At 42.1% G+C, this 23,229-nt stretch overlaps 1 protein-coding gene across 5 annotated transcripts in view; it reads left to right on the plus strand.

Moving 5' to 3' along the window:
* LOC111580252 (membrane-associated guanylate kinase, WW and PDZ domain-containing protein 2) overlaps positions 1-22,730 on the plus strand; it is a 43,295-nt gene extending 20,565 nt beyond the window's left edge. For 3 of the 5 annotated variants that reach the window (XM_023287885.3, XM_035956290.2, XM_035956297.2), the window contains exons 4-17: positions 394-513; positions 3,348-3,521; positions 5,520-5,718; positions 6,414-6,484; positions 7,512-7,673; positions 8,403-8,928; positions 9,535-10,090; positions 10,376-10,439; positions 11,273-11,686; positions 16,282-16,482; positions 16,577-16,653; positions 16,778-16,924; positions 18,601-18,739; positions 19,691-22,730. In XM_023287885.3, the coding sequence (XP_023143653.2) occupies positions 394-513; positions 3,348-3,521; positions 5,520-5,718; positions 6,414-6,484; positions 7,512-7,673; positions 8,403-8,928; positions 9,535-10,090; positions 10,376-10,439; positions 11,273-11,686; positions 16,282-16,482; positions 16,577-16,653; positions 16,778-16,924; positions 18,601-18,739; positions 19,691-20,808 (3,968 nt within the window). In that variant the 3' untranslated portion in view covers positions 20,809-22,730. Of the gene's footprint in view, positions 1-393; positions 514-3,347; positions 3,522-5,519; positions 5,719-6,413; positions 6,485-7,511; positions 7,674-8,402; positions 8,929-9,534; positions 10,091-10,375; positions 10,440-11,272; positions 11,687-16,281; positions 16,483-16,576; positions 16,654-16,777; positions 16,925-18,600; positions 18,740-19,114; positions 19,219-19,690 lie in introns of all 5 variants that reach the window. The other 2 variants (XM_035956305.2, XM_035956307.2) reach the window with 2 other exon arrangements.
* Positions 22,731-23,229: the final 499 nt, after the last annotated feature.

Consider the following 23,229-nt stretch of genomic DNA (forward strand, 5'->3'; position numbering starts at 1 on the left):
GTTTGTGGGTAGATGCTCTATTAACCTTGGGTTGTTTTTTTTTTTTTAATAGCCAGATGGAAACGCTGTGAAAAAACAGTCCACTTGGTAATTGTCATTATTATTTAATGTTGCAGTTTGATTAAACTGATCCTTTAAAGACCGTTTTTTACTTTCCACCATGAAATACCGTCTGTATAGAGTCATTTGTTTATTAGTGTTTGGACTGTTTCTACATAATTTGTCAAACCAATGCAGTCCTGAGCTATTTATAGTTTGCTGAACTGCAGTTTGTTTAAACACTGCGCCCAGATTGATGACCCCTGATGATTAACTGATACATCATCCATGTCAGAGATGGTGGTAGATCTGTCCTCATGACTCTGATGTATTGCATTATATCTTCTCTCTCAGGTACAACAAGACAACCCAGAGAGGGGGAAATCTCAGGGGTAGACTACAACTTTGTGTCCATTGAGGAGTTTTTCTCCTTGGAGGAGTCGGGAGCGTTGCTGGAGAGTGGAAAGTTCAAAGGTGAGTTGGAACTACAGACAAATATTTCAGCGAACTGTCTGGGCATTTTAGTTTAACACAGTTTTCATCAAAGGCTGCTGGATGGTGATTCATCCCGCAGTGTAAACTGTAAATTATTCCACAGCTTATAAGACAGTTTCTTTCCTTGATTATTTACTCAAACCTCTGTATTTCAATACTGGAAAATTATATAAACATCTAGCCGAATAATTAGTTACAATTGAAAAAACGTAGCTTAAGTTGTTCTGTACAAAATTAAATTTCTGATGCATATTTGACATATAACTTCACAATAAACATGTCTGGTAAATACATCTTGCTGAGTTAGATCAGAAGATCTCATTTCCTGTGCAGTTAGAGCAAGTGGATGGTTAACTAAGCTTAGCATAAAGACTGGAAACCATCTTTAATATACAGTTTATGCTGGAAACAAGGTGAACCAGCCAGCCTGGTAATGTCTGACATTAACAAAATCCACCTACCAGCACTTTTTAAACTTGATGATTAACAGCATATCACATCTGGTTTGTTTCATACTGACAAAAGTTTATGTGCAAAAATGACATTTTGTGGCTCTACAGGAGTACATGTTCTACTTCTTGACAAGGATGAACACATGCAATACCTGCAACTTGTCGTTTTTACTTTATAAAATGCTTCTCCTCAGATTAAACAAATAAGATATATCATGTCTGTGGAGATTCTCTGCCATCCAGGTGATGGTATTCTGAAGAGCTTCAGTGGAAAGCAACTGGGCTTTTCTGTTTGGTTCTTGAAGATGTATCGTCTTCATCCAGGAGGCTAATTCAGTTCTGAGGATTGATACCTGAACTGAAGAAGCCTTGAAGTTTAGGTGATAAACACGTTAATTAGAAGCTTTGGAGGTGCTGGTGGGCTGATTAGTTACTTTAGTTTTTTTTTTTTTTTTTGCCCAGAGACAGACTGGCTGTTTTTCCCTGTATCCAGGCTGTACCCTAACTAGGCTAAATGTCTCTTGACCGTAGTTTAATATTTATCTATGAGAATGGTATCAGTCCTATTATTTAGGTGTAGGGTTTTAACCCTCACTCCACCATCATTTCCTTCCTGACCTCTAGATATAGTAAGTTTTCATTGCAGACGGGGTTTTTTTTTTTGGAGGATAGTGGTCATGTTCATTGTAAATAGCACAGAAATGAATTTACTGGTATGAGGCGTATCCATTAGGTTGAACGAGTAATGGACTTGATTTAGCAATGAATATCAATGATTTTAAATCCTCTGACCTCGATTTGTGATAAATTATGTACATATTATCTAATACAACGACAAAATAACTAACCAGCAGCTAAAAGAATGTACAAAAAAGTATCATTATCTACCTTGAAGGCTAACTAGCTGATTTTTTGTCACACTAATAGCGCGATCCAGCATTAGCTTGCTGTAGCACTAGCTAGGTATAAGCTAGCTAGCTACTGTTAGCTACTCATTACTGCTGATTGGTGATTTGGCTATTTATGTCAGGAATTTAAATATCAATATAAATACAGTTATAACTTTTTATGGTTGGCCCATTATTTCTAAATGAATTGGTAATAGTGGAACCATTTCAAAAAATTGTATTTGTATGTGTTAACATTTATGTTGCAGTTTTAGTCTGTTATTATTTATGTTCTTCATTTGTTGACTTAAATGTGCTTTTTGTTTACCTATTGTATGAAAATTCAATATATGTATATATTTAAAAGAATGCAGACATTGCTATTAGTGGGCAGCCCTATCCCAGTTTACCCTAATATAGAACATTTCCGTGGTATAATGTTTACCAGGACGAGACCAATGTTTCACATTTTGGAAACATAATTTCTGCTAATTCAGATTTTCATCATTTCCACGCCACTCTATCTCCATATTTTCTTCTTGCTGTGATTGAGAGACCCCTCGCAGCACAAATGACCTACAGTGCATTTAACACTGAGACAGAAAGCGTTGTCACCCCCTGCTGTTCCTCACTGTGCTCCCTACCCACTAAACATGTATAGACAGTTTTTATTGTAATGAATGAGGTTGACATATTTAATAAAAGGGGGGCAGGCAGCTCGAAAGCCATTTCTTGGTGCATATTAATGACATATCAGGTGTTTCTCAGCTTGCATCTACCCCACAGACTCCTCCTGCAAGGGTCAGAGTGCTGCTTCTGATTAAAAAGTCCCCATACATTAGCATCTATAATTTATAAAGGTTTAATGGGAGCAGTAAATGTCATCCTCACCTAACTTATATGTGACATTGACGGACACATTGCTACGGCGAAGCAATCAGGAATATCAGCAACATTGTGTGTGCAGTAGCCTGCAGAGACCACAGTAAATGGTGACGGCTGGTGACCTTGCTGTTGAGTTCACTAATCTAATGTTTCCCTCAACCCATTTGGATCTCCATGAGCCAAATGGAGGAGTGGAGGTAATTTCATTTATTCTTTAGCAGCTGGAGCAGATGGCTAGAAATAAGAATATTGAACAAACGCAGAATATGATCTCAGGGGATACATAATGCAAAATCACACAAACATATGTGCATTATATGTACATAATCACATGATCCTGCTCTGCTACTATATATCCTAATACGAAAAATTTTATTTACCCCATGAATTCATATCAGATTGGATCTCATAACATGTTAAAGCTGACCTTTAGGTTTATGCCAGTAGGTCTGATTTGCAGTCAGGACATTTCTATTTGACCAAATGTATGTGCATTATATTCAGTGTGTTTTATTTTACAGCTTGATGTGTTCATTGCATCTCCATTTGTAAAGGCAAGACGCCTTTCTCCTGCCCTTCTCTGCCTCAGGGAATTACTACGGCACACCGCGGCCCGTTCACATCAGTGCAGAGAGCCCCCCCATCACGTACCAGGAACACCGCAACCTGCTCAGAAACTTCCGCACACGCAGCAAATCGCTCAGCAACCTGGAGAAGACTGCAGAGGACGGCATAAACGGCGAGGACGACTCAGGCCTGTCAGGTAGGTGTCACTAGACTAAACAATGTGATGTGGCGTCATAAGAGGAGTGTTGCAAAGTTATGTGAGTTCTTTTTATAGTTCAAAAGCATATCAGCAGTAGATAACCTATCTGCTACAGTATCCAGCAGCTAAACGCTGCAACGTCCCTCTATCTATAGCTCAGGTTTCTGATGCCCAAATTAATCAATCATTAGCACGATTAGTATGCTGTAAACTCTCAGTGGGGCTGTGGCCTCATTGACTGCTGGATCACCTCCAAAAGAAGGTCAGGATGCCTTAGGTCGAGCAGGCGAAGAGGTAAGCAGATAGGCAAGTGGGCACACAGAGAGGTGAAGGCAACAAAACTGGGACGTCTTGTGACATGAACTGTATGAATAAAATCATCAGGCTCCTGTAAAACTGGAACATACGGTGGTTATAGATTTTTTTTCCCAATAAAGCAAACTTCTTTATTTTAGATGTGATTGATGACTCTTGTGCCAGACACTGTTTATTGTGCTAAACAGAAGGCTTAAAGGTCTCATTAATCACCACTGAGAAAACATATACTCAAAGTTTTTAAAGTTAAAGCACTCGTTCTGAAGGAAAATGCTTTCTGTGACTGATGCATGAATATATATGATGTTATTAGATTCTTTAAAATTGATGCATTGACTTGTAAGCGTTTTTTTATCCCAAGGTGGAGCCAGTTTTAACGGCATTAGATTAGATACAGTTAGACAATTTAGCAAAGCAGTCCCCAAACTACGGGTCAATTCCCCTCCAAAGGTGTGGTCTGAATGGTCATGATTAATGAGGTGAGAAGAAGGCAACCACTTGTTTGGTCTCCTTTGTGGTGCAGTGAATCAAATCCCCTGGACATTCAGCTTAAGACATGATTAATGGGAATACAAAGTGCATATTCATTTTGTGGACTTTTCTGTAATCTTTGCATTGTTGCGTGATATTAAGATATTTTCCCTCTATAGGTCTAGAATAGTTATTTAAACCCTCTGAGGAGTTCACAGAGGACATGTAAAATTGATCGACTGATATTCTAGACCTACGAAACATGACAACTGTTTTGTATAAATGATCACAAACTAGAAAGATTAATATGGAGGGGAGAAACAACTTTTTTCACTGAAATGTGATGGAGTAGAAGTATAATGTAGCATAGAATGGAAATAGTCAATTGAAATACAAGTGCCTTGAAATTGTATTTAAGTACAGCACTTGAGGAAATAGACCTTGACAGGCAGATCTGGAGAAGCGGTGAAGTGATGTTAAGAAGAAGCTTGTACATAAGACCTGAACAGAAGGCAAATATGAGATTAGGTGGTAAAGGGAGAAGGAGCAGCAACACAGGGTGCTGGTGGTAGCAGGTAGGGAGGCTGAGTGTTAGGACAGGTGGAGGCAGGGAGCCAGAATGGTACAGAAGATAAGATAGAGGCGGACAGAGTGGGAGGTAAGAAATGCAGGCAGGCACCGATCCAGATAGTTGGAAACGTGCTCCAAACAGTAAGGTAGGGCAGCAGGCAGCCGGGACTGGAGGGAGGCGAGTGCAGAATGCAAACAGGATGGAGTTTGAGAGAGTCATCCAACACCCTGACCTCTGCTGAGTCATCTTTTGAAGTGATGCCGTGTGGGTGGATGGGTTCGGCAGCACTTGTCGTTTGCAGCAGGACTCAGGACACCCGGCGTCATGTCCGGCGTCTGTCAGATGCACGCTGGAGCTCAGAGCTGAAGGACAGCTACAAGGACAGCTAGGGAGAAAAAAAGGGCTTATTTTTCTTCTGCTGGTAGTGTGGCATGCATGGTCACACACTCTTCCTCCTTAGAGGGAGGACAAAGACGGCTGAGAAGCTGACCTCAGGTCTTTCTCTCTGACAACGCCCGATGGAATTGACAGCAAAAGGTCATTACAGATTGCAGGAGCAACTTTTCACTTACTGCATCTGTTAAATAATATATAACTTTTGTTTTTTTTTAACAACCTTTCTTCTACTGTCATTACAGGAGGCTCTGCAGGTGTCAGCAGCAGCATCCCTCTTGGCCACCGGTCCCCCGGTCGGCCCCGGGCGTCCAGCAGCGGTGGTGATGGTCATGGCATGGAGAACGGGATCATCTGCAGAAGAAGTGGTGCCAGAGTGAGAGGTGTGATGCCTGATCACTGGGAGCAGGCCTTCAGTGACCCAGGAGAGTCACTTTACATAGAGTGAGTGTCTGCTCATTCCTTGAAAAAACTGTTAAAGGAACAGCTCAGCATTTTGGAAGATGTGCTCATTCACTGTCTTCACTTCTCTGTGTGTCTGCTCAATATAAAGCCAGGATGCAGGGGACAGTTAGCTTAGCATAAAGACCGGAAACAAGAGGCAACAGCCAGCCTAGCTCTGTGTGGAAAAAAACTTATCAGCACACCAAAGTTCAGTAAACTTACGTGTTATTTTGCTCAGGATTTCCCACTGATTTTTTCTTACCTTAAGCTGAGCCAAACCCCACCCACTGAACTCTACATTGCATCACCAGAACCTAACCTAAAACATGATGCAATTAATTAAATAAACAAGATATGACTTATTTATTAGTGAGCTGTACGATTGCTGGTTAACAATTATTTTTTGGATGTTTTACCCTACTTCTAGTGTTTATGCTCATCTTAGCTTAGCATACTTACCTGGCGTCTGGGTTGTCAATCTTCTCATCTAAGTAGTTGCAAGAAAGTGAATCAGTATTTTTGAGAAAATGTCCAACTATTCTTTAAAAAATATTCTGGAGACAGTAGAGTTTCTAAGCAAAGATGTAATTCTGATTAATGGAAGGCATTTCTATTGTACAGTGCTATAATATTATATCCAATACTGTTATATTTCTTTTCTTTTTTTTTTCGCTTTGCCCCTTTGTCTCTCCAAGACGCAGCCCAAAGAGGACCAGCTGGCAGAGTCCTCGAGCCTCAAGCAGGGAGACCATCTACAAAAATGAATGTGAGCCTCTTTGTTTCTTTTTCTCTTTCTTTCCCGCCTCTCTATGTAATTATTTGAACACTGGCAACACGTTGAACAGCCTAAATGGAGCTCCATATTTGTCACAAACGGAAGTAGCAGGCACTGCCAGCTTGTTAGAGTCAAATGAGATGGAATGAGGGTTCAGCTGAACGGCGACGTGTAAGCGATTAAAGCCTAAAGCTCAGAGCTGCTGGCAAACAGCCAGAGTCGCTGCTGATGCTGGTGGGGTCGACACGTGGATGGCATGTGACTGGCAGCATAATTTCATAATTTGGTCGCTTGCTGAAAGAATACAGACATAATCTAGTTTCTGATGTTTGTCATGATTGCAAAGTGAACCTAAGAAGCCTCTGTTGCAGTGACATGAGTTTGCCTCAGTAAACTGCAGTACACTTTTCTCACCAGCAGAAGGTGATATAATATTCATAATGGTCAGAGGTGAAACTGTTTCTTTAATTGTAATGTGACAGTGTAGACACATGTTTACACGTAAACAATTATAAATGATTGCTGCTCCTGCGACCATAACTAAGATAGGGTGAGATTAAGAGGTAAACATGAAGAAAACATTTAATCTGTAGTAACATTTTCCACAGATTTGCTGATTCGAACTTTAAATAAAAGGTCCAGGATTACTGTACCTAGCTGGGTCATGCCAATGGATTTTGTTGCCAATTTTAGGATGTCCGCCTGTAATGGATTCTGCTTTTAATGCAATCTTTCCACCATATGCTTTGGTTTGTGTAGTATTTTGTTAAAAGCCATCTGGCGATCGGTTCGCGGTGTTAGGACACTCTCTCTCTCAACTCACTTCTGACCATTTAGCTACATAAAAACACACAGGACTGTTTTCACTCTTTTCTCTGATCCCTCCCTGTTGGCACGTTTTTATTCTTCACTTCCTTAAAGACGTCTGTGACTTTTCCTCGGAGGTAAGCATCATTAATATGTCATCCTCTCTCTTGCTCTCTGTTGCTGCTGTCTTTATCTAATTCGTGACTGCCAGGGTTCACTGACCAGCCTGCGGAGCTCAGGGGTTTTCCTGTGCACACACACTTGACCAAGGGCTCCAGAGGCTTTGGTTTCAACATTGTGGGGGGCAGCAGGCCAAGAGAGTTCCTCCAGGTCTACAGTGTGACTGCTAGTGGACCCTCTGCCCTCAAGACAGGTAAAAGATATGATGTACCAGGGATGAGTACTGCATGGGAATGCTGGGTGAGCTGTATTTCTGTGGAGGAAATATGTCAAATTTTGTTACGTGACGAGATTTTCAAACATTCAAACAACTATTTGCATGCAATTATTTTTGTAATAGCACCAAAGTTTCCATAGCTGCAGAATGAGAGCTGCAACCGCAACTGATGTGTTGAAACTGAAAATAGTTCTTGTTTCCTCGAGCTCCAGTTTTTGTTATTCTAACTCTAGTATTTTCTGATGTCCCACTGAAGCTGTAGATCACAATCAGTCCTTAATCCTCAGTGCTAGCACACGATAATCTAGCCATAACACATGCATCCACAGCGGTGCAGATTCCGTGTACAGACACACTCACATGAACGACCATACAGGCAGATATTGCTGCTCGAGGAAGCCAGAGCACAGGCTGTCTCTGCAGGGACTGATCTAGTTCATATCTGCTAATAGGCTGGTTTAGGGAGATTAGTTGTTGGATTAGTCCACACCCACACAAAACACACAAACAGTTTTTCAATTGCAAACACATATCTCACACTTCAGGCGTATGAAAACAGACAAAAACGCTAAAACAGTGATGCATAAAAACTGACTGTCAAAGTATCACAACAATCTGACTTCAGATGATTAAAAATGCAAAACACTAAAATAAATATGTTGAAACAACATCTTAATCTGTTTGTTTTTGTTCTTTGTTTACTAGCGGACATCCTGGTGTACATCAACGATGTTTGTGTGCTCGGAGTGTCTCACAAAGAGGTCGTAGAGATGCTCAAGTCAGTGCCTGTGGGCCACAGTGTGGATGTAGAAGTTAGAAGAGGGTATCCGATGCTCTACAACCCCGACGGATGTCCCAAGCAGCCTCCGCCAAGGTTACTGGACAGCGGGGACCCCATCCTACCACCCACCACCACCCAGCCTCAGCCTTTTCACCAGCTACCTCGCCTCCCAACACCCACACCCCAGACCCAGCACTTTAACTTTAACGGCTTCCACAGTGACGGGAGCTACATGGAGCCCGGGATGGCTCTAGACGCCAATGGAAACGCCATGTCTTTGGCCTCCAGACCGCTGCCCCCCTACAGGCGCTCTAGTTTGAGCAACGCTGCCTCTTCCCCTCCTGTTCGTCCGCCTCGTTCCATCAGAAGTTTAGCCAGACTGCAATCACTCGACCCAACGCTGGCCAGCCAGAGCGACAGTGAGGTTGTTTCAGCCATTGGTTCACACAGGTAAAAAACACAACACATTAATAAAGATTGTAATTTAAGTTTTTAAAATTTTTAAATTTGGGTCAATTTAGATCAGCCTTGATGCCGTGCATTTATCTGTGGACCCTTGTCGCATGTTACTGTCTTACCTTGTTCCCTGTTAGTTCTCTACTATTACTATCAAATACTAAGTTTAAATTTACAGAATTGTAGAAGAATCAGTGATCTTTTTTTTAGATATTTGAGAAAAAATGCATCAAGTACAGAACCAGCATGATTCAATGTTCCTTAAAGATTTGCTCACCTATTTTTCAGGTCCAGAGCTGCAATGATTAATCAGTTAGTCAACATGCTACTCGAATGAAAAATATTTTGGAACTTTTTTGATAAATTGTTATTTTTAAGTAAAAATGCCACATTTCAGGATGTTTTTTATTTTTTTGAGTTGAGCTCAGCCAAACAACTAATTTAAAGAAGAAGGTTGTACTGAGAAAGTAAGTAGCAGGTTATATAATGATAAAAATAAAGCAGTGAATTGAAGCTTTTAATGCTAATGTGTATAGAATTATACAATATCTCAAATCAAATACTGATATTGTTTTGCTTTCAACTCCTCTTCTTCATCAGGGCATCAATGATCCGCAATCACAACAATAACTCCCTCTCGACGCCGCCTCATCCTCTACGGTACGGCACATCCAAGTCGTCAGAGAGTGACCTGTCCACATGCACCTTGTCGGGGTCTCGGCTGCCCCTCCCTCAGTCGCCACGGAGGCCCTCGTCTTCCCCCGGCGGCCCTCGCAGCCTCCACTCCCACCTGTTCAGGCCACAGACCTCACACCTCCGACCTCCGCCCACCCCAGACAGCCCCCACCACCGGGGTTTCAACGGTTTCCATGGCAACACCAGCCCCACTGCCAGTCCCAGCAGTGTGTCCTCTCCCGGGGCCATGAGTCTGGGCAGTGGAGTTGGCAGTTTCAGCGGTGGAGAGCTGGTGCCGGTGGCCTTGGCCCAGGCTGAAGGAGACAGAGGCCTCGGCTTCAGCGTGACGGCTGGAGGGCCTGGAGGCAGGATGACTGTGGTGAAGAGAGTCTGGGACAGGAAGCAGTGCAACTCCCTGCAGCCAGGGGATGCTATTGTCAAAATCAATGGAGCTGATGTCCAGAGTCTCAGTTTTGCACAGGTAATGGAGGAACGATGAGAGGAGTGTAAGGAAAAGGAACCAAGGGGCTGGGGGAAGTTTTAAGCAGTCCAGTGAAAGGGAGCTTATGTCACAACATTAATTTAAATATTTTTTAGTAGCTTTAAAAGCTAAATCTATTCAGTAATGGGCAAATAAGAAAAAAACTACTACACTAACCCTAACCCCATCCACCAGTATGGTGTTTTACAGCAGGTTGTAAAATCAAAGCTAATGAAATTATTTTAAAATGACCTACTTTAAATATACTTTTATATTTATTGACAGGTACAAATAGTTTTGCAGGAACACACCAACCAGGGAGAAGTCGTTTTACTGGTTTACAGAGGAGGTAAGTGATTTTATTAACTCCACTGCAAGTGTTTAATGTATAATAATAAAATAAATATAGAAAAACTGTAAAAATCTGGCAGTAAGGGTGCCAAAAAATATGTTAAGAAACTAGAATACTGGAATATTAAAAAATTCTAAAAATGGAGGAAACGTCTTACAATAGTGTGTTGCATTGAAATCTAGTTTTTTAAAAAAAAAAAAAAAAATAAATAAAAATATATATATATATATATATATATATATATATATATATATATATATATATATATATATATATATATATATATATATATATACAGTGTAATGATTACAGTTTTACACTGAACAAGAGCAAATGCCTATTTGTACCACTACAGATCTTTGACGTGGACACATTTGGCTTGTTATTTTTTCAGCATTAGTATCAATATTTATTGTTTATTATTTTATTAATATTATCTGTAATTGACTTTTTTTCAAATAATAGCAAATATCTGTAATTGTATAACAATATTTTTGCTGATATAAATACAGTGAAAATATGTATATTTTTACAGTTATACATCATAAAATAACAAATTCATATTTGTAAAAATACAAATTTTTGATGAGGACATTATTTAAAGCTTTGGCCCCTTTTGTTTTATTTTGTTTTTTATAGTCAACTTGTAAATTAATATGATATTTCTATGATTTTACTAGGTATTATCTGTTATTTAAGTAAGCAGAGAAAATCTGTAAAATAAGTACTTTTTTTTAAAATTACAGTTAAATATTTATATATATATTATAAAATATATTATTTTATAGTGTGGCTATGTTTGTCTCAGTAATTTTCTCTCTCTTTATCAGGCATTTATCATTCAACCGTTTCCCCCGGCTCTATTCGAAGACTCCCTCCACCTCTGCTCCGTCCTCCTCCTCCACCTGTTGGCTCAGATACCTCCTCTCTGCTCCCAGAAGTTCTGCCGATGCCCCGCACCTCCATCAGCACCCCTCCCTCCCCAGCCCCGGCACGATCCTCTCTGATCCAGAGCACCAGTTTCCTGGAGTCCATCCCAGTAACCCTGACCATGGAGCCCAAAGACTGGATGAACACGGGCCTGGAGGACGAGGCCGGCGGCGTCCCGATGCCGGACACAGGTCTAGAGAAGCAGAGCGGCGAACGAACTCGACCACTTCGAGGGTTTGATGTGGAGCTGAGGAGGAAGCCAGGAGAGGGCTTTGGGTTCGTCATCGCCTCTCAGGATGTGGAGAACGGCAAAGGTAAGAGTTTCATTCAGCATGTAGCGCGGATTTTGTGTGATGCAGGATTTCTTCCAGAGAGCAGAAATAGAACTGGACTGACATTACACAGCATTAGTTGAACTGCTCTGGCCCAGCAGACCCATTTGGTTACCTGCCCATGGGCTTCATTTGGATGCCCTTGTGGACAGTGGCACCATTAAGTAATTACAGATTAAAAAGTGGTCACTGTGGCCGCGAGCCACTGGATGAGTCATGATGCATCATCCAGTTTTATTCTTGTAAAATGTTTTTTTCTGTTACATTTTGGCATTAACTACTTTCAGTGACTGTTTTATCATGAAGTGCACGTTTTCCTAGCATAGAGCAAACTGCTCAACAGCATTCAAGTGTATGTTTTATGATTATACCCATAAAAAAGCTAAATGCAAATATACTACCCATGACAGGTATATGCTATATTTTCTATGCTAGAAGACTCGTCATGAGTGAAATTAGTAATCAGCTCCACGGCTGAGCAATTCCACCTTAAAACTGCAGTTTACCAATGACTCCAGTATATTATACATAGATATAGATTCAGGTTTGCAGGGTTTCATACACAATAAACCTAAAGAACAAATCCTGTCACCCGCAGAGTGAGATGTTCTTATCAGTATTCTTCTTCAGAATCAGTTTCTTGCTGTGGCTGAATTACTCCCATATTGTCATTGTCTAGTGCTGAGTAGTGTTAAAATGGGATTGTTAAAATGGAAAATACTTGTAAATATGTAATTTTGTTACACAGAGGTGAGTGTTTAGGGGTTTAATCAATGACCGATAAGCAACTTTAAGAAACTATCTACACATATAAGCAGGTCCATGAATTTTTGGACATTGACCCAATTCTCAGCAGTTTGGTTCTGTACATCACCACAACGGATTTGAAATGAAACAATCAAGACGTGCTTTCAGTGCAGACTTTCAGCTTTAATTTGAGGGTATTTACATCCAAATCAGGTGAACGATACCGGAATTACAACACATTATTTGTGCCGTCCACCTTTTGTAGGGACCAAAAGTATTTGGATCCAGCTTAGACTGTGTCAAAGTCCAAATATATGAGGATCTGACTGTAGCAGTCTGGATCTCCCCATTTCATTCCCTTCTCAATACTGGGTTGATCATACTAACAGCCAGCAGACACTCTTGATATAAAACTCTTGGCAAGAAAACGTATTTTCCATTCCATCCTTTCTGGGTTTGTATTCCTCTGGGTTCATAAGTGCATGTAATCTTTTTAATTCAATCTGTCAGCCTGAATGTCTCCTACACGATGACCTTTCGTTTAAAGTATCAAATCAGTAGAATCTCAGTCCGTGCTTCTCTGTGTCCGCTCTGACCTGACAGGATGTTGAGGCTTGTTGATGTTCTGTCGGGAAAGCGGACACATCCTGCCCTTATTACCTTTTAGTGTAGTGCTTATGAATAGCAGGTTAACCGCAGCATCCCCGTGATGTATTACTCCCTCTCCCCTCCCCACGTCTCACGTTTGGCTGCTCGGTTCCACTCTGATGCAGTTCAATTTGCTTTATGGCTCTGGCTAACACACATCTGTGTTTTCATGGGGAGATTAGGGTTGTAGTTGCACCTGTTTCTGGACTACAGAGACCTCCATCTCCATCGTGTCCTCATTCGCCCCTTCATTTCACTCTCGTCATGTCACAGAAACAGAAATCCGTCTCTCTCTATCTCCCTTTTTCCTTAATCATTTCCTCTTCCCATCTTTCTCTTCCTCTCATCAGTCTTTCTCTCCACCACTCGTCTCTCACTCGTAAGCTCCCGCCCACTTTCTCTCTCTCTCTTCCCCTCTCTCTTTTACTCTGCAGTAAAAGCGTCCAGTCTGGTTTTTCAAAAGATTAAAACTCTCCCTCTATCTCTCCCTCCCTCCCTCCCTCCCTCCCTCCCTCCTACCTCCTGCTCTCTCCACCACTCTGAACATTTCCCTCGTCGAGGAGCAACAGAGGGGGACAGCAAACCTGTGTTTTAGCTCCTGTTGACCGTTGCATGTGAATCGCAGCACCTTCAAGCTGCTTCACCCGGAATAAAGGAGTTCTTTTTTGTTTTTTTTTTTGTTTTTTGTGCATGCTAATCAAAGAGCCATGCTGGAGAGACTACAGTCTGCTTTGAAAACTGTCAAGGAGTCTAAACGTAATTATTTGCTACCTTTCTGGTTGTATGTTTACAAAAAAAATGTGGAGTTTTGGTGCAGTGTTTTACATTTTTTAGCTTCGTGCATGAGGTTTTAAATTCTGTGTTGCTCATCTGAAGTTTGCTTGGTCATGAGATGCGCTGACGGGATGAAAGTTTCATCCACAGACTCACATGTTCTGGTTGTCAGATAGTTGATGAAACTGATGGCGTGAGAGATGTTGTAATGTGGCCGTTTTTATGGTTTTACTGGTGTGGTGATTGAAGCAACAACTGATGAAAGATTTCAAATGATTCTCAACCCGGCGAGGCTTAAAGCAGCACATGACATGATGTGGTGATGGGCTAATGGTCTGTGTATTAGAGCCATCAGTGAGCTGCACGGGGAGCAAACTAAATGGATTCAGCAGCAGATAAGTAGTAGCAGTGCAGTTCAGCATTAACCATCCTGCACATACACTACTGCGTGAGTGATCCACAGTCCTGCCTCCACCGCCCCTCTGATCTCCGTCATGTAGTGGGCATCTGCAGGCTGCTATGGCGATATCTGCACCGAGGGGGGATCTTTACGATGGCGGGGGGGGGGGGGGGGGGGGGGGGGGGGGGGGGGGTGCTACCACTCCTGAGCGGTAATCAGTGCAGCGCATCACAGGCTGGCTGGCTGCTGGGCATACCGCAGTGGGATTACTCTGGACAGGAGAACATGGAGAGCCAGGGGAAAAGGCACGGCGATATAAAGCAGCCCATTTGGATGCATCTGTGTGTAGTTCAAGTGTGTCTGCTGTGTGCATTTGTGGCTGAGTACATCTGTCCCAATCTCTCTCTCTCTGCGTGTGAGTCACTGCGTGTGCGATCGTGTGTACGTGTGTTCGCACAATGCTGCTGTGTGCGTGTGCGAGCATGGCCGTTGCATGTGTATTCATGTGTTTGGTGACTGTGGATGTATTATGCATGATAAGAAGACTATTTGCAAAGCTGCCTTGGCTTTGATTTGACCTGATTGCCGTTTCTGCCTGGGTCACCCAGATTAGGCCCAGATTGGAGATATGTCTCTGGGCTCTGATTTATAGGCTCTACATTTTAACCGAATTGTCACTCCAATGTGACATGCACCTCATCTCCTAAGATATATTCCATAGCCCCCCCCCCCCCCATTTAACAATTGTAATCTGTTCCCAAGCACTTCATTATGCTCTTTAAATCAATTGGAAGTTGCTGTTTTTATCCTGGAGGTATATAGACTAAAGAGAGGGTTGTACATCTCAGCTGCATGAGACTCAGAATGTTTATGCTGCCTGATGGGTTACATAAGGCCACTGGCAAGACTCTGGAGGGACCAGCTGTCACCAAAACACAGCATACCCTCAAACTGGGGTCAGGGAGAGAGTAATTGGGAGTTTACTAGAATACAGAAAGAGTAACAGAAGATACAAGTCTAAGCAGACAGACTGTGCGGCTAAAAACTGTAAGGAGCTTTTTTAGTTGGCGTGGGAGATTAATGGCAGCAAATTTATTTTTAGCCTTCTCAATAATTTTCTCATCAACTTCATACACTGACCGGCGCTGAGTTTTCTTTGTGGGTTATCTCTTCATGCAGAAGATAAGAGAAATTGAGCTCAAGAAACACATGGGGCTTATTGTGGCCTCCTCGCCACCTTCTTTGACTGCAAAAGTCACTTCTTGTTATCTGTGGCCTCAGCTTCACACTGTGTATTATAGCTGATGAACAGTGCAGACGCTGGGAGATGACGGCCAGCGCCTTCCCACACCGAGGAGAGAAATATTCAATGGTGCCAGCACAAAAAATAAAGTATTGCTGCGTGTGTGTGTTTCATCAGCCGCTGGCATACTAATGTGGACAGCCTGCAAGTTTGGGGATCTTAGACGAGATGAGCATGAGAATCACTGACGTCGTATAAACCAAAGTGTAAATACCTAAAGTCTGTGCAGTTTGACAGATTCGGGACAGAAAAATATTGCTGGAAAGCTTTTTCTCTGTGACAGTTTGTTGAGGTGAAAGGCAAATTAACCAACAGTGAAAAACTGTTCCCGGTGTGTCAGCGGATGCAGAGATAGGTTGATAGATGGGCAGACGAAGGAGAAGAGGTTTCAAGGAGACGGTGGGGGAGGTGTAAGCAAAGGCTTCTGTGTGAAGTAATTTATAAAGTAAACCCTGCCAAAAACAATCCAAAGCTTAATTACAGCTTGTTTTAGAAGTTCTGGCACACACACTTGGTGAGATAAATCTCCCTGCTTTTAAATTTATCTACTGTTGACCTCACTTATTACTCACTGCTTTCAGTTGAAAGGAAAGTTTTCAGGTTGAATGGAGTCTGTAGTTCTAGTTGTAGCTTTATACAATTTGAACCTGAAGAACTTCATTCATCCAAGGCAGCATTAACTGGTTTATTTTGTTCTATTTTCAGCTGCCTCTCTTCTTCCCCACCGGTTTGTGACGGTCCGTCGAGGCAGTCCGGCAGCTAAGAGCGGTCAGATCCGGCCTGGAGATCGTTTGGAGGCGGTGGAGGGACGATCAGTGGTGACTCTGCCTCATAGGGAGCTCGCTCAGATACTTCGCAGAGCTGGAAATACTCTCCGCCTCACTATTGTCCCCCGACCCAGCACCTGTGAGCCAGATATCAGCGTCCAAAGACATGCATGCTCACCAGCAATACAGCTTGGCTCTCATAATCTAACCCTGATCATCATCATCTTTTTCAGACTCTTCAACCCTTGCAGAAACATCTGACTATGACCCCGCTCACCGAGGCAGGAAGGGTCAAAGGTCACGTCCAAAGGTGAGGGCAGCACCACAAAGTGTGTGTTCCATCAATAAAATGTCTAGGTCTGGTGTAGCTGTTGTTTGCTTCCAACGTACAATATTTTCCTGCAGCGATGATGATTTCTTCCTTTCTCTCCCAGCGTGACTCCAGGTACTACAGTGTCGATCTGGATCGTGGCCCCTCAGGCTTCGGCTTCAGCCTCCGAGGGGGAAGTGAGTACAACATGGGCCTCTATGTGCTGGGATTGATGGAGGGGGGGCCCGCCTCACGGAGCCAAAAAATGCAGGTTAGTCTGTTTGCTTTGTGCATTTCAGTGTGTTTATACATTATATAGTGAACTTATAAGCCACTTTTGTCTCAGATATATTAAGCATGTGTATTTTACGCACTCGCAAAGCCACTGCGTGTTTTCCAGTCAACATCTGCAGGCTAAATTAGTTACACAGTATCAGTCTGTGTGAATTCAGGCAGAATTCAGGAAATATGTTGCTGCAGCATCTCAGGTTTTGTTTACTTATTAGTTGTTTGGGCTCCAAAATTAAGTTCTGTAGAATATTTTTTACTATATTTTCCTAATTTAATATATTTTCAGACTTGATTTTTGTATTTTCATCCTAAAAACAAAACCCCACCTTACATGGAAAGCCATTTAAAGGATTCAGAAATATAACTCCCAGAGCCATGAAGCTTGGTGAGGACACAGACAACATTGTTTCCAGCACATGTAAGTAAACGACTCCAGCAGAGGTCAAACCTTTAATTATTGGCCATTGAAAATGAAAAAACTGTAATATTTTCAAATGAGGTTGATAACTGGAGCCCCAGAAAGTTCCTGTAAGAGTATATATGTATGGATGTATCCCTATTTCCTACTGAAAATACAGTCTTTGGGTGACATTTCATCATTTTTTGAGGCCTCTAACATCAGTAGAATTTGATGTCTGGCAAGTATGACATGCCAACAGTAAGTGGCCGCCATCTGATGATATCTGTTGGGTGCCAAGACTACATATTTACACATCTCAGCTCCAACTACTACGAGGAGCGAAAGACAACACAAACTTGACATTAAGACCAACAGAGACACTGAACTGGCTTTAGAGAGCCACTATTTGGACATGTCAAAATAGTGGCTCTGTATTTTTAGTAGGAAATATGGATACATCCATGTATGTACACTTACAAGAAGTTCCCGGGACCAAAATACCACCCTAGATTGAAAATGTAAAGCACAAAAAATTAAAAAGTTGGTCTCTGCTGGAGCCATTCAGTATTGCTCAATCTGCTGGAAGCAATATTGTCTATGTTCTCACGTAGTTTCAAGGTGGTGGAATTTATATTTCTGGAGTTATTGACAATTTGTTTTTTGAAGGCAGAAAACAAAAATTTCCAGTTCTGAAAACATGTCAAATTCTCAAAAATTCTGCCAAAATATCTTATAAAACTTACTTTGGGGTCAGCGAAAACAAATAGTTAAAAATCTCAGAGGTTTCATGACCATGTTATCTAAATTCTGTCCAGACCGACCCGTACTCAAAATGACCTACTAGGTGCTTCTAAATTTTAAAAAAATGAGCAAACATGTAACTGTATTCTGTTTTGTCATCTTAAAATGTGTTTGGATGACAGACATTTCCAGGAAAATTTGCAAATAAGCAGAGACATAAGAGACTACCCTGAGATAATAAGTTCTTCATTAAAAACATGAATGACATTAAAAAATCAACTAATACGTGAGAAACAATTACATTTTTGAGTTAAAATCTATCTTAGTCATTAATTCTGAAAAGATTAACAGGATGAATCCGACTGACTTTGGTCATCTTCTGACCTTTGCTTTACTGCAAACATGAGGTTGGCATTTGTCATTTTTAGTAAAATATCCTGTCAGCTATCATATGGATTATGTTGAGATTATTGACCTACAATATCTAAAGTGACATCATGGCGTTTTGGTCACAGGTGAGCGATCAGCTGGTGGAGATCAACGGGGACAGTACGGCAGGTATGACCCACAGTCAGGCTGTGGAGCAGATCCGCAGAGGAGGCCATCGCATCCACCTGGTGCTCAAGAGAGGAAACGGCTACGTGCCTGACTACGGTAAGACAGAGGATTTCTAAAGGTTTAAAATTTTAAAATCCAAAAGCATGGAAATATATGAGATTTAATGAAAACAGTAAGATTGTAAAGTACTGGGAGCCTCTTGTCTTTTGCATGTGATACATACAGTACGTCTTGGCGGTGTTATCTCCTTTCTTCTGCTTCTGTGGGACTGATTCTAACCAATCTACTTTACTTTCCTAGTGTCTCTCTTCTTTTAACCCATCACACCTGTGGTTCATTTGATCTCTTTTTTCCATATTTTATCAACTGCCTGTCTTGGTTTTTCTTTCCTTTCCCCCTTCAAACATTTCTCTTGCTTCTCCTCTCTACTTCCTTTTCCTCTCTACTTCCTTTTCTCTCACTCACTCTCAGTGGAGCTCTCCAGTTTGTCTCTATGTATGACCAACTCCAAGCTAGGCGAGCCTTGCTTCTATGTCATTGGACGGACAGAGAATACGCGGTTGGTAATGGTTCCTGTTAGTTCTCCCATTTTCTGTCTCTCTACATCCCTCTCCCCAGTCACCACTGCTGTCTTCACTTAGTGAAAGACAGCATGAAGTCTGTATTGGACTTCCTCGTTGTAAGATAATCTTGATTATCTATTTAAATAATGATGTATGTAACATCATGCTTATTGCAAAATGTTGTTTCCTTCAAACCCCACTTGCTAGTTTGCGAGTACATATAGTAAATTAATGAGGAAAATGGCATAATTGCGCAATCACAGAGCATACAAATAATCACGTGTTGTATCACTAATGATGGCTGCACCAAAATAGAAAAACAGCTGTTGTTACACAAGCTTTCCTAATGCACCTTAAAAAAAACACTTTCACAATTTCAGATTACATAACGCTTTCTAGCGGAGATTTTGCTACTCCTCTGTGTTACCTGCCTATTCACTGTGTTTTCTCTTCCTCTCTCCATCCCATAATAATGTGTGTCCAGGCCGTGAGCACCGAATCACCTCCCCCTCCCTCCTGCATCACCCCAAGGAGCAGGGTTTGGCTGCAGTAGACTCCGCTGGAAGGAGGGGGCGCACTTCCAAGAAGAAGAGAAGCAAGTCGCAGGGAGACGAGAGAGGGACGGAAAGGAGGGGAAGAAGAAGACGGGGCTCAGAGGGAGGAGAGCGCTCGGCTTTACAAAGCCCCATCTCTGGGCGGAGAGGAAGGTCTCTGGAAGGCAGGGATGGGAGGAAGAGGAGGAGAAAAGGGGAGACTCAGAGTTTACCCAGAGATGCCCTAAGGAAATATGATGATAGTGATACAGAAAAAGGGACAGTGAAGGGAAGGAGAAGAGGGAAACACAGAGGGAGGGGCAGAGAGAGGAAAAGTAGGAGTAAAGAAAGGGTGAGGGTGGCAAAGGGTGAGGAGTCTGAGCAGGAAGAGGAGGAGCAAATAGTACCTGCTGCTGAAGAGGAGGTGGAGGAAAGAGTGGAAGAAAGGGTGGAGGAAGTGGAAATAGCAGATTTAGAGGGAGAAGAGAGTGATGACGAAGTTTTCCTGCCCATTCCAAGCCCTAACCAAAAGCTTCCCAGTCCCAAACAGAACTGGGAGGAGGATGAGGAGGAGGAGGAAAACTGGTACATTGCAGCAGAGTACAGGGAGCTGAGGACAGAACAGGAGCAGGAGAGGTCATGGGATGATGACGGGGGGGAAAATAAAGACTCAGAGATGCATGAGGATGAAAAAGATGACGATGCGCAGAGCGGGCAACAGGAGAGGTCATTGCCGGGCGTTGCTGTGGTCGATCCGGTGTCACAGAGAAAGCCCTTCTCCTTCCTCACCTCCACACTGTCCGTACAGCAGCTGGGGGATGATGATGATGATGATGGCGATGATGGTGATGAGTCAGAGTCTGGAGGCAGCCAATCTGACAGCAGCGTGTCTGCTGCCAGCATCTCAGGCCTCTCTCTGGCTGCCACAGAGGCAGGCGGGCGCAGGGCAACGGTGCTGCCAGGCCCTTGGCTCCCACCCAGGCAGCAGAGGAGCGTTCAGGCCGTGGAGGAGACCAGACGGGCCGGAAGGCGGACGGGACGGAGGGGAGGAAGAAGAGCTGTCCCTTGACTTCTATCATGCAGCGGCTGAATGATACCAGATCCGATCCTGTCAGTTCCACACTGTTAGACCTGTTTTCTGCAGCTACCCGCACTACGACTACCAACATTTTCACTGATTCACTTTGATACCTACAGTAGTATGAAGTCATATTCTTCGTGCCTTTTTACAGCTGATCTCTGGCTGATGTTAAATGTCAGTATCGCATTTTAACTCCCAAATGATAGCAAAGGTTATCTCTCCCCCCAACACTGTCATTATTTTTCTTCCAAAGCACCTCCTGAGCTTCTCCTGATTTTACATTTGCGGCATGTGTGATGGTTGTTTCCAGGACAACAAGGCTTGTTACCTTCATTCAACCTACTTCCTTGCTCTCACTCACTTTGTAGCACCCATTAAACCCACCACTTAAGAATAGACATCAGATTTTACCTCATGAAGATACTGAGCAATAATAATGCAACTGTCCGAGACTATCAGCCATCCGTAGTTACCGCACCAGGTCGAGCTGGTCTGAGAGGAATCAGTGTAACATGTTTGTACAGCATCCTCTTTGTCTTATGTGGACACTTGCCTCAACTTGTCACGTCGTTCCATGCAACTGGCTATTTGATTGTGATGTTGCAAATCCCTTTTGAAAGCAGGTGTGAAATCTATATATTCTGTAAATATTTGTAGAGAAAATTAGATTGTAAATACTATAATAAATGGAGCCCTGATTTGTATTACTGTATTGTAATATAGCATAATAGGTCTAAATATTTGAATATATGCAGTATATCTCTATATTACCGACAAACAGCTAACCGTTCATATTATTTATTAAAGTGTGATGACAGATTACGTGGTACCTAGCTTTTGTGAAGGCTCGAAATGTAAACACAGCCTATATTGTACCATCCCTATTTATACATGAATGTTTTGTAATATGCTGCTTGAGTGTGGATTAGGATGATCTGTGTCGTACCCTACTTCAGAAGTAAGCAAAAGATGCCAAAAATATGCATCTGGCAGTGTGCATATTTCAAGTACTGTTAATGTTGTGTATGTGGGGTCAGAACAAAAACCACTATCTAGATTCTAGAGAGTGCTGTGCCCATCGTGCCACGTACAGTTGCCTTGGTAACATAAACCACTTTATCCTAACCACTGATTTTTCTTACTGTGAAAACCTTTGTTCAGAGGTCTCTAATGCTAAACGTCGGTGGGCCGTTTAGTAATTGCAGTCATGCCAAAAAAACAATTTACTGTAAAAGTCCACAAGAAGGAATTTCTCCACAATCTGAGATGGCAAAATAAAATAGCACATTGTTTTTTCTTTTGCTCTTTTTTTAAAAATTCTGTTATGGATAAAAAAACAAACAAACAAAAAAACAGGAATCAAGCTGAATGGATACTGTGAGATGTTATTTTTCTATGAGATCTATCTTTTTTGATATACTCAGGTTTTCAGATACTTTGCTCTCTAGAAAAGCCATTAGGAAGAAAAAGCTACAGAGTGACTTCACAGCATTTTCCCAACACACACGACTGGATTCCTTTGATTTGAAAGTTAAAGCAATATTCTGTTGACTCTCTGTGGAGGCATTTGGAGACGCAGACTGTTATTTGTTACCAGTCCAGAACCATCTAAAGGTTGATGCTGTAAGTGAAGTCATTCCTTCATTTGTAACAACAGCAACTGAAACAAACTGCTTGGTGTGATCCGTCCATTCGTTTGTGGTGCTGTGGCGAAGCAAACACACTGAACTCTCCAGCCAATGACCATACATACACTGTAGCTTGGTAGCCTATATATAAGACTTATTTTATAACGTTTGCTAATATTCTTTTTTTAAATCTTTCATTTCCTATGGGGGATTGTATGGCTGAACTGTAAACACATTCTCATAAAACTGCAAATAAACTGCTGAACCAATTTCCTCATGTCACACGTCTCCCTGTTATTGCTTTTTGAACACCTCAGGAGCCACAGAAATGGACAGCAGATGGCAGCAGAAATATAGGTGAGATGGGATTTGACAGGAGAGATGGAAATTTAAGATTGCTTTAATGATCCCTCGAGATCCATATGAGAGGCCTCTGAGGATAAATCAGAAGAAATTGACTGCACATAAGAATCGTATTCTGTGGGGTTATGGGTGAATGGGAAACATAAAGAGGTTGAAATCTCATTATTTTCCACAGATTAAATATTTTAAGCTGCTTCTTACTAGAACATGGATGTTACATTTTCCACACTGAGTCTAATATTAGTTCTCTACAGCAGCTTCACCTGTGTGAGCTCTTTCAGAGACAGCAGTAAATGTATAGTGTGGCAGCTCAGATATGAACACTGAAGCACTGGCACCTAAAAATAACAGCGCTCTGAGGCCTGTCTTCCTCTCGTCTTGTCCTAAGCCGCATCCTTCTGTTCAAGTCAGCTCAGAC

Source organism: Amphiprion ocellaris, chromosome 8, assembly GCF_022539595.1.
Source record: "Amphiprion ocellaris isolate individual 3 ecotype Okinawa chromosome 8, ASM2253959v1, whole genome shotgun sequence".
Classification (NCBI taxonomy): domain Eukaryota; kingdom Metazoa; phylum Chordata; class Actinopteri; family Pomacentridae; genus Amphiprion; species Amphiprion ocellaris.